This window comes from Musa acuminata, chromosome BXJ2-6, assembly GCF_036884655.1.
Source record: "Musa acuminata AAA Group cultivar baxijiao chromosome BXJ2-6, Cavendish_Baxijiao_AAA, whole genome shotgun sequence".
NCBI lineage: Eukaryota > Viridiplantae > Streptophyta > Magnoliopsida > Zingiberales > Musaceae > Musa > Musa acuminata.
In genome coordinates this window covers 19,094,966-19,112,050 of record NC_088343.1, presented here as the reverse complement: position 1 = coordinate 19,112,050, position 17,085 = coordinate 19,094,966, and the positions used below count along the sequence as shown (strand labels likewise).

At 33.9% G+C, this 17,085-nt stretch overlaps 1 protein-coding gene across 1 annotated transcript; it reads left to right on the top strand.

The window, feature by feature from the left end:
• The first annotated feature begins 4,050 nt into the window (after positions 1-4,050).
• Positions 4,051-16,686, top strand: LOC135613554 (DNA-(apurinic or apyrimidinic site) endonuclease-like). Its single transcript, XM_065110579.1, has 9 exons — positions 4,051-4,429; positions 5,350-5,442; positions 6,639-6,783; positions 9,207-9,405; positions 10,162-10,240; positions 13,232-13,293; positions 15,409-15,495; positions 16,019-16,122; positions 16,470-16,686. Exons 1-9 carry the CDS (start codon positions 4,175-4,177, stop codon positions 16,523-16,525), a joined length of 1,080 nt encoding a protein of 359 aa, XP_064966651.1. The 5' UTR covers positions 4,051-4,174; the 3' UTR covers positions 16,526-16,686.
• Positions 16,687-17,085: the final 399 nt, after the last annotated feature.

Sequence of the window (17,085 nt, the reverse complement as noted above, 5' to 3'; positions counted from 1 at the left end):
TTATTATTGATTATATATTCCATGTCACAAATTTATTGTAAGGCATTTTAACTTTAATATCAGTTTTAGCTTCAATTTAATTTGTTAATAGACATTTCATGACTAGTTAACTGTGATGTAGAATATTTAATCTTATTTATAAATGAATAGTATTTTTTATAATTACATCTAGGATGACAAGAAATCCGAACTATCTTTCTAGATATTATTGGATTGGGATGAATAGAGATGTGATTGACACATATTCTAGCATCATTGCATCAAAGGCTATCAAGTGCATTTTTATTATCTCTTACTAAATTATATATTTCTAATATTTACTAACTATTTAGGTTATTATTTTATAATGTAAAAAAAATTATTAGCAAGCTATCAAATCAATCCAAAATTTGATGTGGAACCTAAGCTATCAAATCAATCCAAAATTTGATGGACCGATTGATTTTATGTTTGTGCCCTCGAAGATCAAATTTCATTGGCACTTGAACTTTAAGGAAAATATTTTTATACATTATAATCCATTTTGGATTGTGAGGAGGCATCGAATGACATTCGAGAAGAAGGTATGTCCAGTTTTCATGTGTTATATATTTTAATATTTCAATTCCGAACTTTAATGTTGTGAATATTGTGATGCTAACAAAAGAGAGTGGATTGCCACACATTTAACCTTCCTTTTAAATAACTTTGGATATTTCATATTACTAATATGATATCTTGTTTTATTTGGAAGCAATGATTGCGGTGTTTTTGTTACCAAGTTTCTTGAGGCTATGATCTATAATCACATTGTGCAATCTATTATTGAAGATGAAATCTATTTTTCTAATATATGATCGACTTTATTGCTGGGGGCACATTCACTATGACACAATCACTATTGTTGTGTGATTATTTTATGTTATAGTGATTTTTTACAGTGCTTTATGATATCATTAGAGAGTTGTCAATGTAGTCACTAAAACATATTATAAATTTTATCATAAAATACTGTATAGTTATTGGAGAAACTGTGTATTGATGTCATTTTATTTCGAAATATTCACATTAAGTCTTGACAGGTTGCTGGTTAAATTTAAATTATTTTTGTTAAACTAGAGGATATGATCAAATCTTCAACAATATGTTTTCGATGACAAATGTATTTTCGATCGAACACAAAAATACTAATAGTTCAGAAACACTATAGACAATGTATTTTCGATGGAATTCTACCTTGAGATGTTGTCAACAATTGAACTATTGTCTCATAATTGTAAAGATTAAGTTCCCTTAAAAATGAAATTAAGTTCATGTTCGCCAACTTGATTCAGTGTAATTTCATGTTCTAGATATGCCTTTTTTTATAAGACATCACAACACCAAATCCTTTATGTATATATGCAATAATCATCTTCATCTTCAGTGTGTAATCCTGATTTATGAATACTTGGTTTTCAACACAATGAACTAATTAAAACACTCATATGGTCTCTGTTTATTCTATGCATATTAATAGTGTTCATTACAAAACTTTAATTCAAAAACTTTCTACTCCATGTGTACAAATCATCTTATTTTTAAGAACAGACTGAATCTTAATCTTCTTATTTGATGTGACAACATACTTGACATGAAAGGTCCTTTATATTACATACTATTTTATTAACTTGTTTGAGTTCCTCTCTATCATGAAATACTTGTAAAGAAGCCACAAAAAAATAGATCATTGGTTATAAAATCCTCATTTTTCGCCTACGAGACAACAACCATTTAATGTGAGATCATTATATTAATCGCATGAATAGCTAACACTAACTACTCCATCGTGCTTCACTCTTGAACATGATTATCATATATACAATCTCATCACAAGTAGTATATATATATATATATATATATATATATATATATATATATACATAGTCTAATTAATGTCTCCTTCAATTTTATCTATTAAGTGTTCCTCGACCAATTCATTATTATCTTTATTTTTAACTAAAATTTATGGCTCATTCAAGTTAAATCTGAATGACTCGACTCACATTTGGTTATTTTCAACCTATTACGAGTGACATCTCTATTAATTATACGAGCTGACTATTGGCTTTTATCTAGTTCAACACTTCTCTTTTGATTATCAATATTATCGAGAATGAAGAATACATTATCCAAAAGAGCATCATCCCTACAAATACAAATATAGAGAACATATACAAAAAAAAAAAAAAAATGTTATAAAAACACTAGCATACAGATCAACAAAACATGTTTTTTATATAAGCAATCAAACGATATTGTTAAAATATTTTTGTGAAGTCCTTATAATAGTGTTTTCATTTCTATTCAGAAGACACTATAATGTTAACATAAAACACTGTAAAGACATTTTTTTTTTCTTAATTTTTTCATTCATTTCAGCATTATGCTTGCTAAACAATTGCAATAGAACATCGTTTGCATTATGTATTCCATACAAGCGATTAATGTTTTTGTGACGTCTTCATAGTGTTTTCATTTGTATTCAGAAAACACTGTAATGTTAACATAAAAACACAATATTGGTACAGTGTTTTTGTGAGGTCTTCATAGTGTTTTCATTTGTATTCAGAAAACACTGTAAAGGCTTTATTTTCTTATTTTTTTTATTCATTCTGGTATTATATCATCAAACGATTACAATAGGACATCATTTACATCATGTTTTTCATATAAATAATTAAACGATATCGTTACAGTAATTTTGTTTTTTGAAGTCTTTACAATGTTTTCATTTATATTTGGAAAACTCTGTAATATTAATATAAAAACACTGTAAAGCCTTCATTTTCCCAACTCTATCTTTCATTCCAATATGTAGCATCTAAACAATTATATTATGACATTATTTGCATCGTTTGTGTGTTTTCGTGAAGTCTTTACAGTGTTTTCACTCGTAATCAGAAAAACATTGTCAAGTTAACATCAAAATAAATCCTGGAAAGACTTTATTACTCTAATATTGTGATTTATTCCAGTACATATCATTTAAACAATTATAATAGGATTTCATTTACATCATGTTTTCAATATAAGTGACTGAACGATATCGTTATAATGTTTTTGTGAAGTCTTTGCAACACTGTAATGTTAACATAAAAATACTGTAAAGCCTTTATTTTTCTAAGTCTTTCATTCATTCTAGTATATGTCATCTCAAACAATTTTAATATGACATCATTTATATCATGTTTGTCATATAAACGATTAAACGATATCGCTACAGTATTTTTATTTGTATTTTGAAGTCAATGTTAGTAATATTAGCATAAAAACATATAAAGCCTTCATTTCTATAATTCTGTCATTTATTCTATTGCACACTATTTAAACAATTATAATAGAACGTCATTTGCATTATGTTTGCATTAGATGGTATTGTTTCAATGTCTTGGTAAATTCTTTACAGTGTTTTCATTTATATTCAGAAAACACTATAATGTTAATCATTCAATATATTCATTGTAAAATGATCTTTAAACAAATCAAACTTGATAAAATTAATGAAAAACGTTAATCAATTTTACATGTTTAACAATAAGCTTCCCTCTTGGATCGGAGGAAAAAATAAACCCACAAAACATTATAAGCGTAAGTGAGAAATACTTTAAAGAAAGGAAAATAAGAGGGGACACCACAATATACGGAAGGCCACTTACCTCAAATGCTGTTATTCTAGAAAGAACACAAAGCACTAATGATTTCTTTGAGGAAAGATTACGAAAACAACTCCGAATAAGAGAGAAGAGTAAGATGTGTGTTTTGATAGAGGGATATTTTTGAAATAAAAGAGAGAAAAGAGAGAAGCCTAAACCCTAAATAATATTTTTCTAGTAGACCGGTCGATCCATCCATTGGGACCGGTCCATAGGGTGGTTCAGAAAATAGAAAAAATATATATATTGTAATTTTTGAAGGGATATTTTTGAGATTTTGGAGTGATCGTTGAGAATAATGAAATCCTAAGAAGAGAATATTTATTTATTTATTTATTTATTTATTTATTTATTTATTTTTGAGAGAGAGAGAGAGAGAGAGAGAGAGAGAAGAGTTGGGTTCACCCGGGTCGAGTCGGGCCGGCCCGGCAGAAGCAGCGGGGGAAAAGAGACTCCTGGGGTTTCTTCCTTCCTAAAGCGGGTAGCGAACGCAGGCATCGATGAAGCGTTTCTTCCAGCCGATTGCGAAGGACGGGCCCTCGAAGAAGCCGGCGCTCTCCACCGCAGACTCTGCTCCTCCTTGCCCCGGCGGAGGCGGCGGTGGCGGAGACGAGGAGGAGAAGGGAGAGAAGAGGGAGGCGCCAATGAGGTTCTTGACGTGGAACGCCAACAGCCTCCTCCTCCGCGCCAAGAACAACTGGCCCGAGTTCTCCCGCCTCGTCCAGTCCCTCGACCCCCATGTCATCTGCTTTCAGGTCCCTCCTCTTCTTAATGTGTCTTGCCTTCTCCCTCCATCTACTAAATGTTCAACGGGCTTGTCTCGGACGTTGCATTGCGGCTTGTTGCCATCTGATACACGTTTCTGGCTTTGTGGCAAGCGTGAAAGGAATTGCTTTTGATGACGAGGATTCAGAAAATTTGGGGTTTTCTTGATTTCTCTTTCACTGCTCACCCTCATTTTAAGTTGGAGCCTTTCTTAGGTCTAATCATCTACTTTTTTTCGGGATTATAATCGATTGTGATGAATGGAAGTGGGTAAACCTTTCTGCATTCGGGACAACAATTTTGCATGGAGACGTGTTCTCGAATATACCTGGACGAATGCACTACATAAAGTTAGTGGTAATAGTTATGTTATATGCATAAAGTTACGAACACTCATTGTTACCTTACAAAATTGGTCTCAGCTTGACTAGATGTGGCCTAATAAACATTTAGACCTAGTTATGTTGAATGTTCTAGATTGGCTGTTTAAAATATTTCCTTTATCATTATTTTGCATGAAATAATTCTAGCCAAATAAATGAGATATAATGAAAGGTTAAAGATCAACAATATATATAAGCACTTTGTATAAGGATAAATTACTTCCCTGTGGGGTTGCACACTAGGCATGTTAACCAAAATTAACATTTAGCCAAGTACCTCTTAGCACATTCTATTTACAACTTTAAAGCCTGGTAAGAGGAGTTTGTTGATGCTTTAGGATCTATTAATTTTGAAGCAGTCAAATTTCTCTCTTTAAACTGTTTCTTGTTTTTGCAACTCTTTGAACAGCATGAAGAATTTTCTCATGACTTAGAACATCTGAGTTACACTGTATATATTCCCTTTATTTTGTTTGAACAATGACTGCCAAGTAATTCCTTTTGGTAAAGATTATCTGCATTTGCAGGAAGTGCGTATGCCTGCAGCTGGATCCAAAGGTGCTCCTAAAAATCCTAATGAACTAAAAGATGACACAAGCTCTTCGCGTGAGGAAAAGCAGGTAATCAATGTTTACTTAACTGTGCACTAAGCTAAATTTGATAAGCAATATTGTGCCTGTACAAACTCTATAGTCAAAATTCATATAATCTTCTTGAAAAAATAATGCAAATTTTTGTGTTGATTTCTTATTTTCAGTATCCATGCAGTGATCATGGATCTTATTATCTTAAATTCATGGGTCTGAAGTGCATCCATAGAGGGGATAGTCCAGTTATCTATTTCTTTTGATTTCGATAATTGAAATTGATGTTGATGTCCTGCCTATGATTCGATTGAGACCAGGCTGATAACCTAATTGTAATGTTACCTTCACTGAGAACTACTCCAATAGCAAAAGAGTTAACCAACAACATGTTAAATTGTTTTTATATATCAATTCCAGACACTGCTATTCATGGATCTTCAAATAATTTAGTCACATTGACTATCTTGAGGTTTTGTTCTCAAGAGGTTTAATTTGTTAGCAGTTTTCCAACTGTTAATTTTAAATAAAGCATTAATATGTTCATAATCAGCAAAACAACAAAATATATTTGGAGTTTATATGAATTCTATGTTAAAAAAAATATCAATTCATTCTTTTCCAAAATGGAAGCTACTTGTATAAAAATAATAATAATAATAATAATAATAATAATAATAATAATAATAATAATAATAATAATTATTATTATTATTATTATTATTCATCCAGATAATAATAAGCAAATCATTCTTATACTAACTTGATGTCACATTTGTAATCATTGTTGGCCTTAAAGAATTATTTACTCAGGATGAGCTATATTCAAGTGATGCCTAAAATTTAAGCAATATTAATCCAGTAATGATAATGACATGGTAATGTCAGTGTTAGCAATGACATGTTTCTTTCTTCCCACCCTTTCCATTGGATCTGCACAGTTCTGGACTTTTGGTCTTCCCTTTATGGCACTGGTACCATTGGATGCCGATGAACTACCAAAGACTGGTAATCATTTCCTTTCCATTAATTATGTTGTTTGCTCCTGCAATGAGATCAGTATACTTGCCGATGTTCATTTGTGAATATCCTTATGATACCAACACATGAAACTCTAAGCCTCTTTTCCCATCTTAAACATCTATCTATTCTTTTGATTTTTCTTTTTGAGTCTGTATGAACATCCTGATGTTAAATATTTGATCCATGGTTGTTTTCACAAATCTGTCTAGGTGCTATTGCGTGCTTTGTCAAATCCCCCTTTTGGAGAATATCGTGTTTGGTGGTCTCTTTCAGACTCTAAGTATGCTGGTACTGCTTTGCTCGTTAAAAAGCAACTTCGCCCGAAGAAGATTTCTTTCTCGCTAGACCGGGCAGGTAGATATACCAAGTATATATTTGGAGATTTTACATTAAGGGTTCTTTGTTTTCCAGAGGTACTTGTGTATGGATTCTATCTTTTATTTTGCTCTCAGTTCTAATGGCAATAATTTCTTTCATTATATCTTTGAAGCTGCACTATTGATGCTTCGACATCTTTCGTTTCAGAATAGATTAGAATGATAATCTCACTTGCTTGATCATTAAATTTGTTCATTTGTGGTTCTACTGTTCAATGAAAGGTTGTCTGCTTAGCACAATCATTATCTCCACAGAGCTATAATGTTGTCCACCATCACACCTGCCTGTTCATTTGGTCACTGGTGACTTAACATCAAGTATCATTTCATTGAAGAATGAACTTGCATTTGGTGTTTCAAGTAGGACCTTGAGATAATGGTTACATTAGGATATGTACATTTTCAACATCCTTATCAAGAAAGTTCTTTGGTGTTTAGAACTAGAAATATGGGATGATTTTGAATCCCAACAGAGGAATTAAAACATGATTGTTGTAATTAAAAAAATTGTGAAGTCATTCTATTAAAGACAAGTACATTTCATGTGCTTTATTGCAAGGTTCTTAATTTCGAATCGTATCGGCGTTTCGAGTTTTGCTCGATACGGTATGGTACGGGTGTACCGAGTGGTACGCTAGGGTATACCACTTGGTATATATATATATATATATATACATACATATATATATATATATATATATATATATACATACATATATATATACATATATACATACATATATACATACATATATACATACATATATATATATATATATGTATGTGTGTGTGTGTGTAGATATATATAATAAAATGTAAAAATATAAAAAATAATATTTAAAAAAAAGAAAAAGGAGGTGTACGCTGCCTCAACGATGTCGCCTCCTTTTCTTCTCCTTGTTGCATCAGATGAGGAGAAGACCACAGACGTCTCCGAAGAATGCGGCGAAGGCTGCAAGCATCTCCGGCCTTCGGCGACAAACGTGACAAAGAAGAAACCGAGCCGCCGCGTCTCTGTTACCTCCTGCATCGGGATCGTCGAGGGAGGGCAGCGTCGGATCAGGAAGCGTTGAGATTCTCCCAATTCTCCCTCTTCTTCTAGTGCCTTCTCCCTCTTCTCCCTTGACGCTTTTTTTTCGCTCGTTGCAGCCAGGCCACAGCCAGGCTGATACCGCCTGGTAGCGGGCGACGACCGTCGAAATCGACCGTTATCGATACAGCCTCGTATCAACCGATACGGGGCTAGATCAACGGTACCACCCAGTAGTGAGCGGTCCACATATCGGTCTGCTGGCGGATCAATACGTACCGCCCAGTATAGGCGGTATCATTCGAAATTAAAATCCTTACTTTATTGTATCTGTTTAGCATTGCAATATACACTGGGTATGCTATAACATGATACAAATACTCTAATATATTGAATCTTAAATAGATGACTAATTATTGAGCAGGTTTGTTGAAATAATAATTCTCATGGAAAAAAGTAGGATCACATATGTGAAGTTGATTTTACTTGTTTTGCTAGAAATCTTAATAAGTATCAAGTTGATGTATGATATTTATTTATCGTGAAATAGCCTATTATGCACAATTGTCACTGCTGATGTGACATCATTGAGTATCAAGCTAGCATATGACTTTATTTATCATGAAAAAGGCTAGGATTGATAATTTAATTGCTAGCTAAACATTTAAGATTTAGATGGAATAAATGAAAAGATGAAAGCCTTTATGTTTGTTTACTCTGCTGTCTTGGCCTGTGCTCCTATTGCTCAGAACCTGAGTGTGGCACAGACCATATTTTCATTCGGTTGCAATAATAATCAGTTTTAGATTAAGAAATAGAAAAACTCACTATGTAGTCTTTGATCTAAATCTTAAAGACCATTACTGAAACCACCATCCACTATGCTTTAAGTATAACTTATGAATATGCTCATTGTATAATATCTTGACAGGAAACCCCTTTCTGTTAATCATTTTAACTGCTTTGGAGAGTCTTAATTGATGAAGTTTAGCAACAGAACTCGAGATCTAGGTTCTGTTGGGACACTTAGGCTTGGTGGTTGACAAATTGTATGCTCCTACTATTTATAGTGAAATGTTGATTGTCAAACGAATGTTGGCTTTTTCTTTTGCAACCTAATAGTGAGTCACACCAAGTGGTGATGAGCATAGTTCTAATTTTTTTCCTTGTGATACTATATAATGTTATAGATCATCAAAATCTGAGTAACTGTTTGAAAAGTTGGATTTTGAATTAGGATTATTTGTCAAACTAGTCAGTATTTATTTATGATGAATGTTTTGAATTTTTGATATTGAATGCTTTGACATTGAGTTTGTTATGCTGTTCCAGTGCCAATTACTGATCTTGATATTTGTTTATCTTGGCAGCTTCAAAACATGAACCGGATGGTCGGGTGATTTTGGCTGAATTTGACTCATGTTTCTTGCTAAATACTTATGCACCAAACAACGGTTGGAAGGAGGAAGAAAACTCATTTAAAAGAAGACGAAAATGGGATAAAAGAATTCTTGAGTTTGTACTACAAATTGAGAAACCCTTAATTTGGTGCGGAGACCTAAACGTTAGGTAAATAGCATACCTTTAGGAGGTATCTACTTGTTATTCTTGTTTTTATTACTATGACCTTTTCTTCTTTACTTTATGAAATTTCAAGATGGATTATTGATAATTTTGTTTAGTGGCTTTATGGATTAAGAACCGAGTGAAACTTCATATATGATATAATATTTTGTTCAGTCTGTTGGTTTTATTTAAAGCCTATCAGGCTTATCTGGATTTCCTTACCCTTCTTCTAGGTGAGTTAGTTGCTGACTGCTGTACCAGCCAATATTTTTATCAGTCTATTAATTCTCAAGTTCCACAGTAATATTGTCCTTGGTCTGGAAGAAATTAGCTTTGCTCCTCCAACCCTCATGGTTATCGTACCCATTACCTATCTCATGTGAGTGTTGTGAAGATGTCATTCTTCGTATATAACCACCTCTATTCATCTGGTAGGAGCTCCTATCATAAACCGGGTCTTCAAAGCAACGACTTTTGCAATGTCACTAACATGGACTCTCTAATTCATCCTCCCATTTTAACTTTTCTTGTTTCAAAACCATTATGTTATTTTTCTAGATTTTGATTTGTTGCTTTATGTCCTTGCTGCATAGTATTGCCTTTTTTTTATCGTTTTGAACTTATCTATAATGTTTTCTACCTTACAGATTTAAGAGCCCCCTAGTTTTCATAACTTATGATTTGTCTTTTACATCCATAAATTCAATTTGAGGTTACTCATACTTCATAGCACTTGCTCTGTTTGTGTGTTTGTTACAGCCACCAAGAAATTGATGTGAGCCATCCTGAGTTCTTTAGCAACGCAAAGCTAAATGGATACATTCCTCCAAATAGAGAGGCAAGTTCTTAGCCTTATATTCACAATTATTTGAACTGATGTTGAAGTCTTTAGAATTGCTACTTCAGTCAGGATCCTTGTGTTAATATCGAAAACAACCGTAAATTGTTACACGTGCACAGATTTATTCTTTAGTTTCCTTTACAATGTTGTATAGAGTTGTATAATACATTAAGCTACTTTAATTTTAAGCTTTCTTAAGGTTTGGGCATTTCGAATTGGTCAGAAATTGACAAAATGGAGTATTTTAATTGGGTCAATCACATTAGTTCATTGCATTGGAATTGAGGAAATTAGTGTGATGGCCTGATCTCAAACAAAACATACTTGGTTGGTTGGGACCAGTCGAAATCTGTTAGGTTTTGACTGTAATTTTGTACCTAGAGGTTGTAATAGGGAAGCATATTCCCTAGCCAATCTTGCTAGACTCACTTTTTGTAACTTTGCTGTCTCTAGCAATTTTGATAACAAGCAACTTGGCAATATAATAATTTTCTTGCTCTATGGAAGAATGAACGATTATAAAGGAAGCAAGGACTTAAATTTGGGATGCTGCCAGATTTATGTACTAACCTATTTTCGGAGCAGATTATGAATTTTCATCTAAACTGGTCTTGTGTCTCAACAGTTTTGTTCGTATACTAAATGCCTTGTATCCCTTTCTTTCATACTGTTTCCATGTTTATAGTGATGTATGATGCTCTGTTTTGGTATGATACTTGACGATTACATTTCTGACCATCCTCAAGTGACTCTGGCTAGCTACCAACCGTATACCTCCTTGTCAAACCTGCTGTTGCTCAATTGAAAGCCCTCAAAAATGTGATGAAGGATAAATTATCTGGTTATCCTTGCAATTGATTGAGTTTTCTGCTATTTATTAATCCCATGCATAGATCATGATGTGTGGCACCTCCTTGTTGAATGCTGACACTGGTGTACCAGTACCTTATTCACGACCTGCAGGAAAGTGGCTGGCTCAAATATCTCCTTGTACCCTTGTTTTCTTTTTGGTTTCCTAGTTTTGTCTGTCTTTTCTTTTGTTTTTCTTTCTTTCTGGTTTTTTATGTTTTTTTTTCTGTATACAATGTGCTGGTCCATACATGCCATTGTCTCACAGCCACACATTACCTAAGATTGCCATGAGTTTAGCATTGTGTGATGCTAGTATGCAGGCATACCCAAAGGTCAGAACATCAGTGATAAGACATAATTCCTTGCGAGCAAAGGTGTTTTATCCTGTTATGCAAATCCTGAATTCTATAACATCACTCAGTTCAATTGCTTTATCATTAAGTATTATCATCAGTTTGTTTTAAAAGCTTTTCTCCATCTTTTCTCAACTACACAATTTTGTAGTTTTTAGCTTGTTATACTGTATGAAGTTACATTTTTTTAGATCAATGCCATGATTCATTAGACTTTTTTGTATTGATGTTACCATGTCACTACATGGTAACAAATTCAACAATTCATCTGCTTAATGGAAATTTGTGCTGAAAATTTAATCAAATCATAGACCCAGTACACAAGATTCCTTCCAGTGTAAGGTTTGGGAAGGGTAAAGCAGTTTCAGTTCATTCCAAATGTGTTTTAAAGTATTAGTGGATTCTAAGATTGTTTACATTTTACAAGCAGGATGATATTAAGAATTTAGGATATTGCAACCAAGGATTGAAATATCATACTGTACCGAAGTTTTTAGATACGCTCGATACGGTATGTACTGTATACCGAGCGGTATATTTCGGCATACCGCTCGGTATATATATATATATATATATATAAGTTTAAAAAAAATCTACGACATTGCCTCTCTTCTCCGTAGGCGGGGCAACGTCGTAGAAAAACGAGGCGACATCGTCTTTATATATATATATACCGCCTGGTAGCGGGCGGACCGGTACGTACCGCCCACTACCGGGTGGTATTATTCAAAATTGAAGACCTTGATTGCAACTGCCGTGGAAGTTGTTTTTTTAACTATGGACATTATCTTTAGTTTTATTTTCCTTTGTTGATAGTCTCCTACAACAAAAAGCCATGATAACTATTTGGGCTACATGGATCTTTTTTCTCATGAGCTTTGTATAGGTGATATATCTAGTTAAAGTAGGGACAAATAGATTTCATTTGTTGTTTCTAGAAAGTTTTCTTTGATTTTCCTCTCTCTCTCCAGACACCACTAATTATAATCAACTTAACTCATCTAACCTGTGTATCTATCTCTTTTGAACATGTTCATACTATTTTAGATGATTCTTACATTTTTCCCTCTATCAGAGTTGCATCTAGTAGTTTGCAAATGAAAATAGTTACTATTCTATCTTTCCTACTAATTCTACAAATTTATCTCAACATTATTATCTCAATTGGATTAACTCCTTTGTACATAATGTTTACTAGTTGCCAAACACTTTGATCCATAAAGCAAGTCTTGTCTTACAGAAAATTTTCTCTTCATCTAAGGGATCCCCAATGGCCACACAGAATTCTTGATGTCCTCCTCCAATTTAATGGTCTCTTTTTTACCCTGAGCAATGTCTTCATTAATCTTTCACATTAAATATAAGATCCAAGAGACTTAAAACATATACATACAGAAACTTCTTGTCTATTTATTTAAGTATACCTTGTTTCTTTGTTAAGCATTGTTACAAGTGCTTCTATATATTGTATCCTAGTCCTACTTAGTCGAAACCTTTATTTTATAATGTTTGTCACCATAACTGAAGTTTAAAGCTAATTCCAATTGAACCCCTATCAATTAGTTGCTGGTAATTTTTTAAGGAAACAAATTGATTTTTCTTCATATTAAATAGTTCTGAAGAGTTATGTGTTCAACTAATTCTGTACATATTTCATGTGGTACTACTTGATTTTGCTGTGATTGTCTCTTCTTGTCTCTCTCGTCTTCCTTTTGTCTATGGCAAAATTATATATTTAAAAAAAAAAGAAAGAAAAGTTACTTATCTCCGGACTCTGATGCAGGATTGTGGACAACCAGGATTTACTTTGTCAGAGAGGAGGCGTTTTGATAATATACTGACTCAGTGAGTGAATGTAGCAACGATCCTATTTTTTTGGCTCTTTCATTATGATAATGGTGGTATATCTTAATTTAGTATATGTGTTGTACATCTTGTGATTCATTTTTATGCTTATGTGATTATTTATTATTTAAAAATAATCAACGGAAGGTCAGTAGTTATTAGAAGGGGCAGCTGTCATTGTTGTCATTGAGTTATTAATGGGAATTCTCAGTTTGAAGAACCATTGAGCACCAAATCCTTTTTCTTTAGCACATAAAGGTATCAGTCGCCTTATAGTGTGGGTTTTTTTATTCTCTGTCACCATTACACTTACTCTAGAAAGATCAAATCTGTCAGATTCTGATGTCTTCCAGATTTTCTTAACCTCTAAGCTTTAAGGAGTCGCAAAGTAGTTTCTCAGCTTTAAAGGGTGAGTATTGGCATCATGGTAAGGTTGCTACCTTTCAAGGTGAACTGAGTTTGATTATGGAAACCGCCTCTGTGATTCCAGTGATCAGGTTGTGTGCATTTAGCTTCCGTAGATCCCATATTGATTTGGTCTTGGTTTCTTAAAGTTGACAAATATTATCCAAAAGTTGATCATTAGTCACATTCTTTATCAAGATCTATGTGGGCCAAGGATTTTAATTTCGAATGATACTGCCTGTACTGGGTGGTACCATCGATTGGGGCAGTTTTCGCCTTGCTATCGCCCAAAATCGATCGGTAACGATTCGACCGTCGCCGCCCGCTACCAGGCGGTATTAGCTAAGGGAGAAGGAAGAAGAGGAAGAAGAAAAGAGAGAACCTGGAGATCCGACGTTGCTCCCTCGACGATCCCGATCCGTCACTACCCTCCCTCGCCTAACACCGCAGATGAGATGTCGCCCCCTCCTCATTTGAGGCAACGAGGCCTCGGCCTTGTCAACGACTTCTCATTCGCGTAGGGACAAGAAACAAGGCAGCGTCGCCCTTTATTTATTTATTTATTTATTTATTATTATTATTATTATTATTATTATTATTATTATTATTATTATATATATATATTATATATATATACACCGAGTGGGACACCAAAGCGTACTGCTCTGTATGCTCGTACCGTACCGAGCTAAGCTCGATACTTCGATATGGTATGAAATTGCAAATCTTGATGTGAGCATACAATTTTAGTAACACAATCTGTGCATAGTTATATATATAGATTTTGGTAATCCACTCAATTACTTCATCAAAGTTTCTATGGTGTTCGCTTCTCAATTTTTCATTAGAATGATAGGTCATGCATACTGATAGCTGTTTTGTCACTATGTATTGGCTATGTAGCAAACAAAAGGGTGCTGTACCCAAGCACCTTTGAGAGCATCGTAGAGCAACATTAGGTGTCATATTATGTAGGACCACACAAAAGCTTGCTTCTTGTAGGATTGGGAATATTGAACTGAGTAATTAATTGCACATTTATTTTGCATGACATGTTTAATTAACTAAATATGACTGATTGTCAGGCTTACCTTTATTTACAAGACATTTTTAACTTGTCTGAAATTATTTGTTGAAATTTATTTGTTTTGTCTTCTTGTCTAATGTTCCTAATTTTGACCAAGTTTCATGGAATACCTTGTGGTCTATACTCTGCTGTCGTTCTGTCCTCTTTTCACTGCTAATTATAATTTCTGATCTCCGGCATAAGTATGTATAGATATCTCTTTCACACACACTCATGCACACAGGGCACAGTATGTTGTCCCTTTGGAAACCACAGACCACATATCGAAATGTCTTATTTAAACAAAAATGTTTAAGCATGGGCAAGGTTGGATGCCCTATATTTTTTAAAGTCTGACATGGTGTCAGGGTTTTCTTTCAAGGTTAAACGTAATGGCTTGTAATTAAGTTGTTTATGTCACTAACCACAGAGGAATGCCTTATAATTGAACTATTTTCCCATACACGACCCAGAAAACTTGGTTTATAGTGGATGTGACATTGGTAATTATTCGTCATCAATAAAGCCTAGAAGTTCATGTAGATTTTCTACATAATTCTAGGGGTTGAAGTAGTTTGAACATATAAGAGTACATTTTTCAAGTACTGTATATTCAAATATGTAACAATAAATATGGTCTGCAGAGGGAAGCTGGTTGATGCATACAGATTTCTCCACAACGAGAAAGACATGGAATGTGGCTTTTCCTGGTCTGGCAACCCTGTCGGCAAGTAAGCATGTTGTGCCCTTTTTGTTCCATGACTGAATAACTTTGGCATTAAGATTCTGAAGGCCTGTGACTGATCCAACCATGAGGAATTATTGAAAAATATATACGCCTTTTATGGTTTCTCATCGGTAAAGAAGCATCTGACAGTTCCATTGGTGATACTACATTGTTGACTAAGTAAATATTGAAAATGACAACCATTAAATATTTTAAAGTTTTCATCAACAAATCTTTTTGGTCAATAGGACAAATTTTATGATTTTTTTTTTGAAGATGAATTTAATTCACTTGAAGGCATTTAGATTGATGGAAATACGCCTAGTAAGTTCGCCGCTGCTCAGATATAGACTTGTAAACTTCTTCTTACGATATTGATATTCCTCTTATTAGTATAAAATTAGAAATCGTTATGTTACCTTGTATGGCTGACAAACTTTTCCCCATGTAACATACAGAAGAATAACCAATGGATACATATATGCATTTTTTCACTACCAATATACTGACTAATTTCTTTTACATAGATACCGAGGTAAACGAATGAGGATTGACTATTTTATAGTCTCAGAGAAATTGAAGGACAGAATTGTTGCATGTGAGATGCACGGGCATGGGATTGAACTTGAAGGTAAAATAATAGCTCTTACCTAATAAAGATATAGAAATATTTTTACGGAAGCATAGAAGTGACCCTTCTGACTTGTTTGCTGTATGATTTGCATCTTGTGATCCATTGATTTCAATCACCAGATTCCTCTTCAGTCAGCTTTTATATGCCATTACTACACTTAATACAAGGCTTCACCCTTCTCTTTTTGTGACTCCCTTCTAGTCATCCATAAATATTGTTTAGAATCATATTTTCTTTGGTGCAGGACGACATTGCTAATTTGAAATATAATATAAATTGATTATTAAACAGCCCTTGGAAGCTTTGTTAACCACATCAAATTTTTTTTCCTTGTTCAATTCCAGGTTTTTGTGGAAGTGATCACTGCCCTGTTTCACTTGTGCTCTCAGAGGAACCATGACAACCTGATTTTTTGGTGATGGTTTTGCTTGTAGTGATAATTCAGTGCAGTGATTGCTCTTTTCCTAAAACTGCTTTCTTGTTTTATTGTTATTTGCTTGTGACGTGGGACTTGTGATGCAGTCCATGCCAATATGATCAAACAAATCATTGGTCAGATTACCTCCATATCCCTTCACCACCGCAAGAATAAAAAGTTAGAGACAAGACATAAGAAGGTTTGGTTTTAGTTTTAGATGATCTGAAGATGAGATCAAGTCTGGGAACAGAGAATAGAGAGTCGTGTAATTAATTACTAGCCTTAATGACCCAGTGATCGACTTATGAGAGAGGAGGGTATCATTCAGCACTGTGGTTCATTGGAAGCTTTGCTCGGAGGGCAACCCTATGTGAGTATAGACGTGCTCGAAAACTTGTTTTCTTATTTCCAAAAGGGTATCCCACTCCTAACAGTAACAGAGAGAGAGATAAAAAAGAAAAAGGCAGTGTCATACCAAAGATGACAAGTCTATTCTATTACACATCAGAAAACATGAGACGACAAGTAGGAATTGGCGTCAG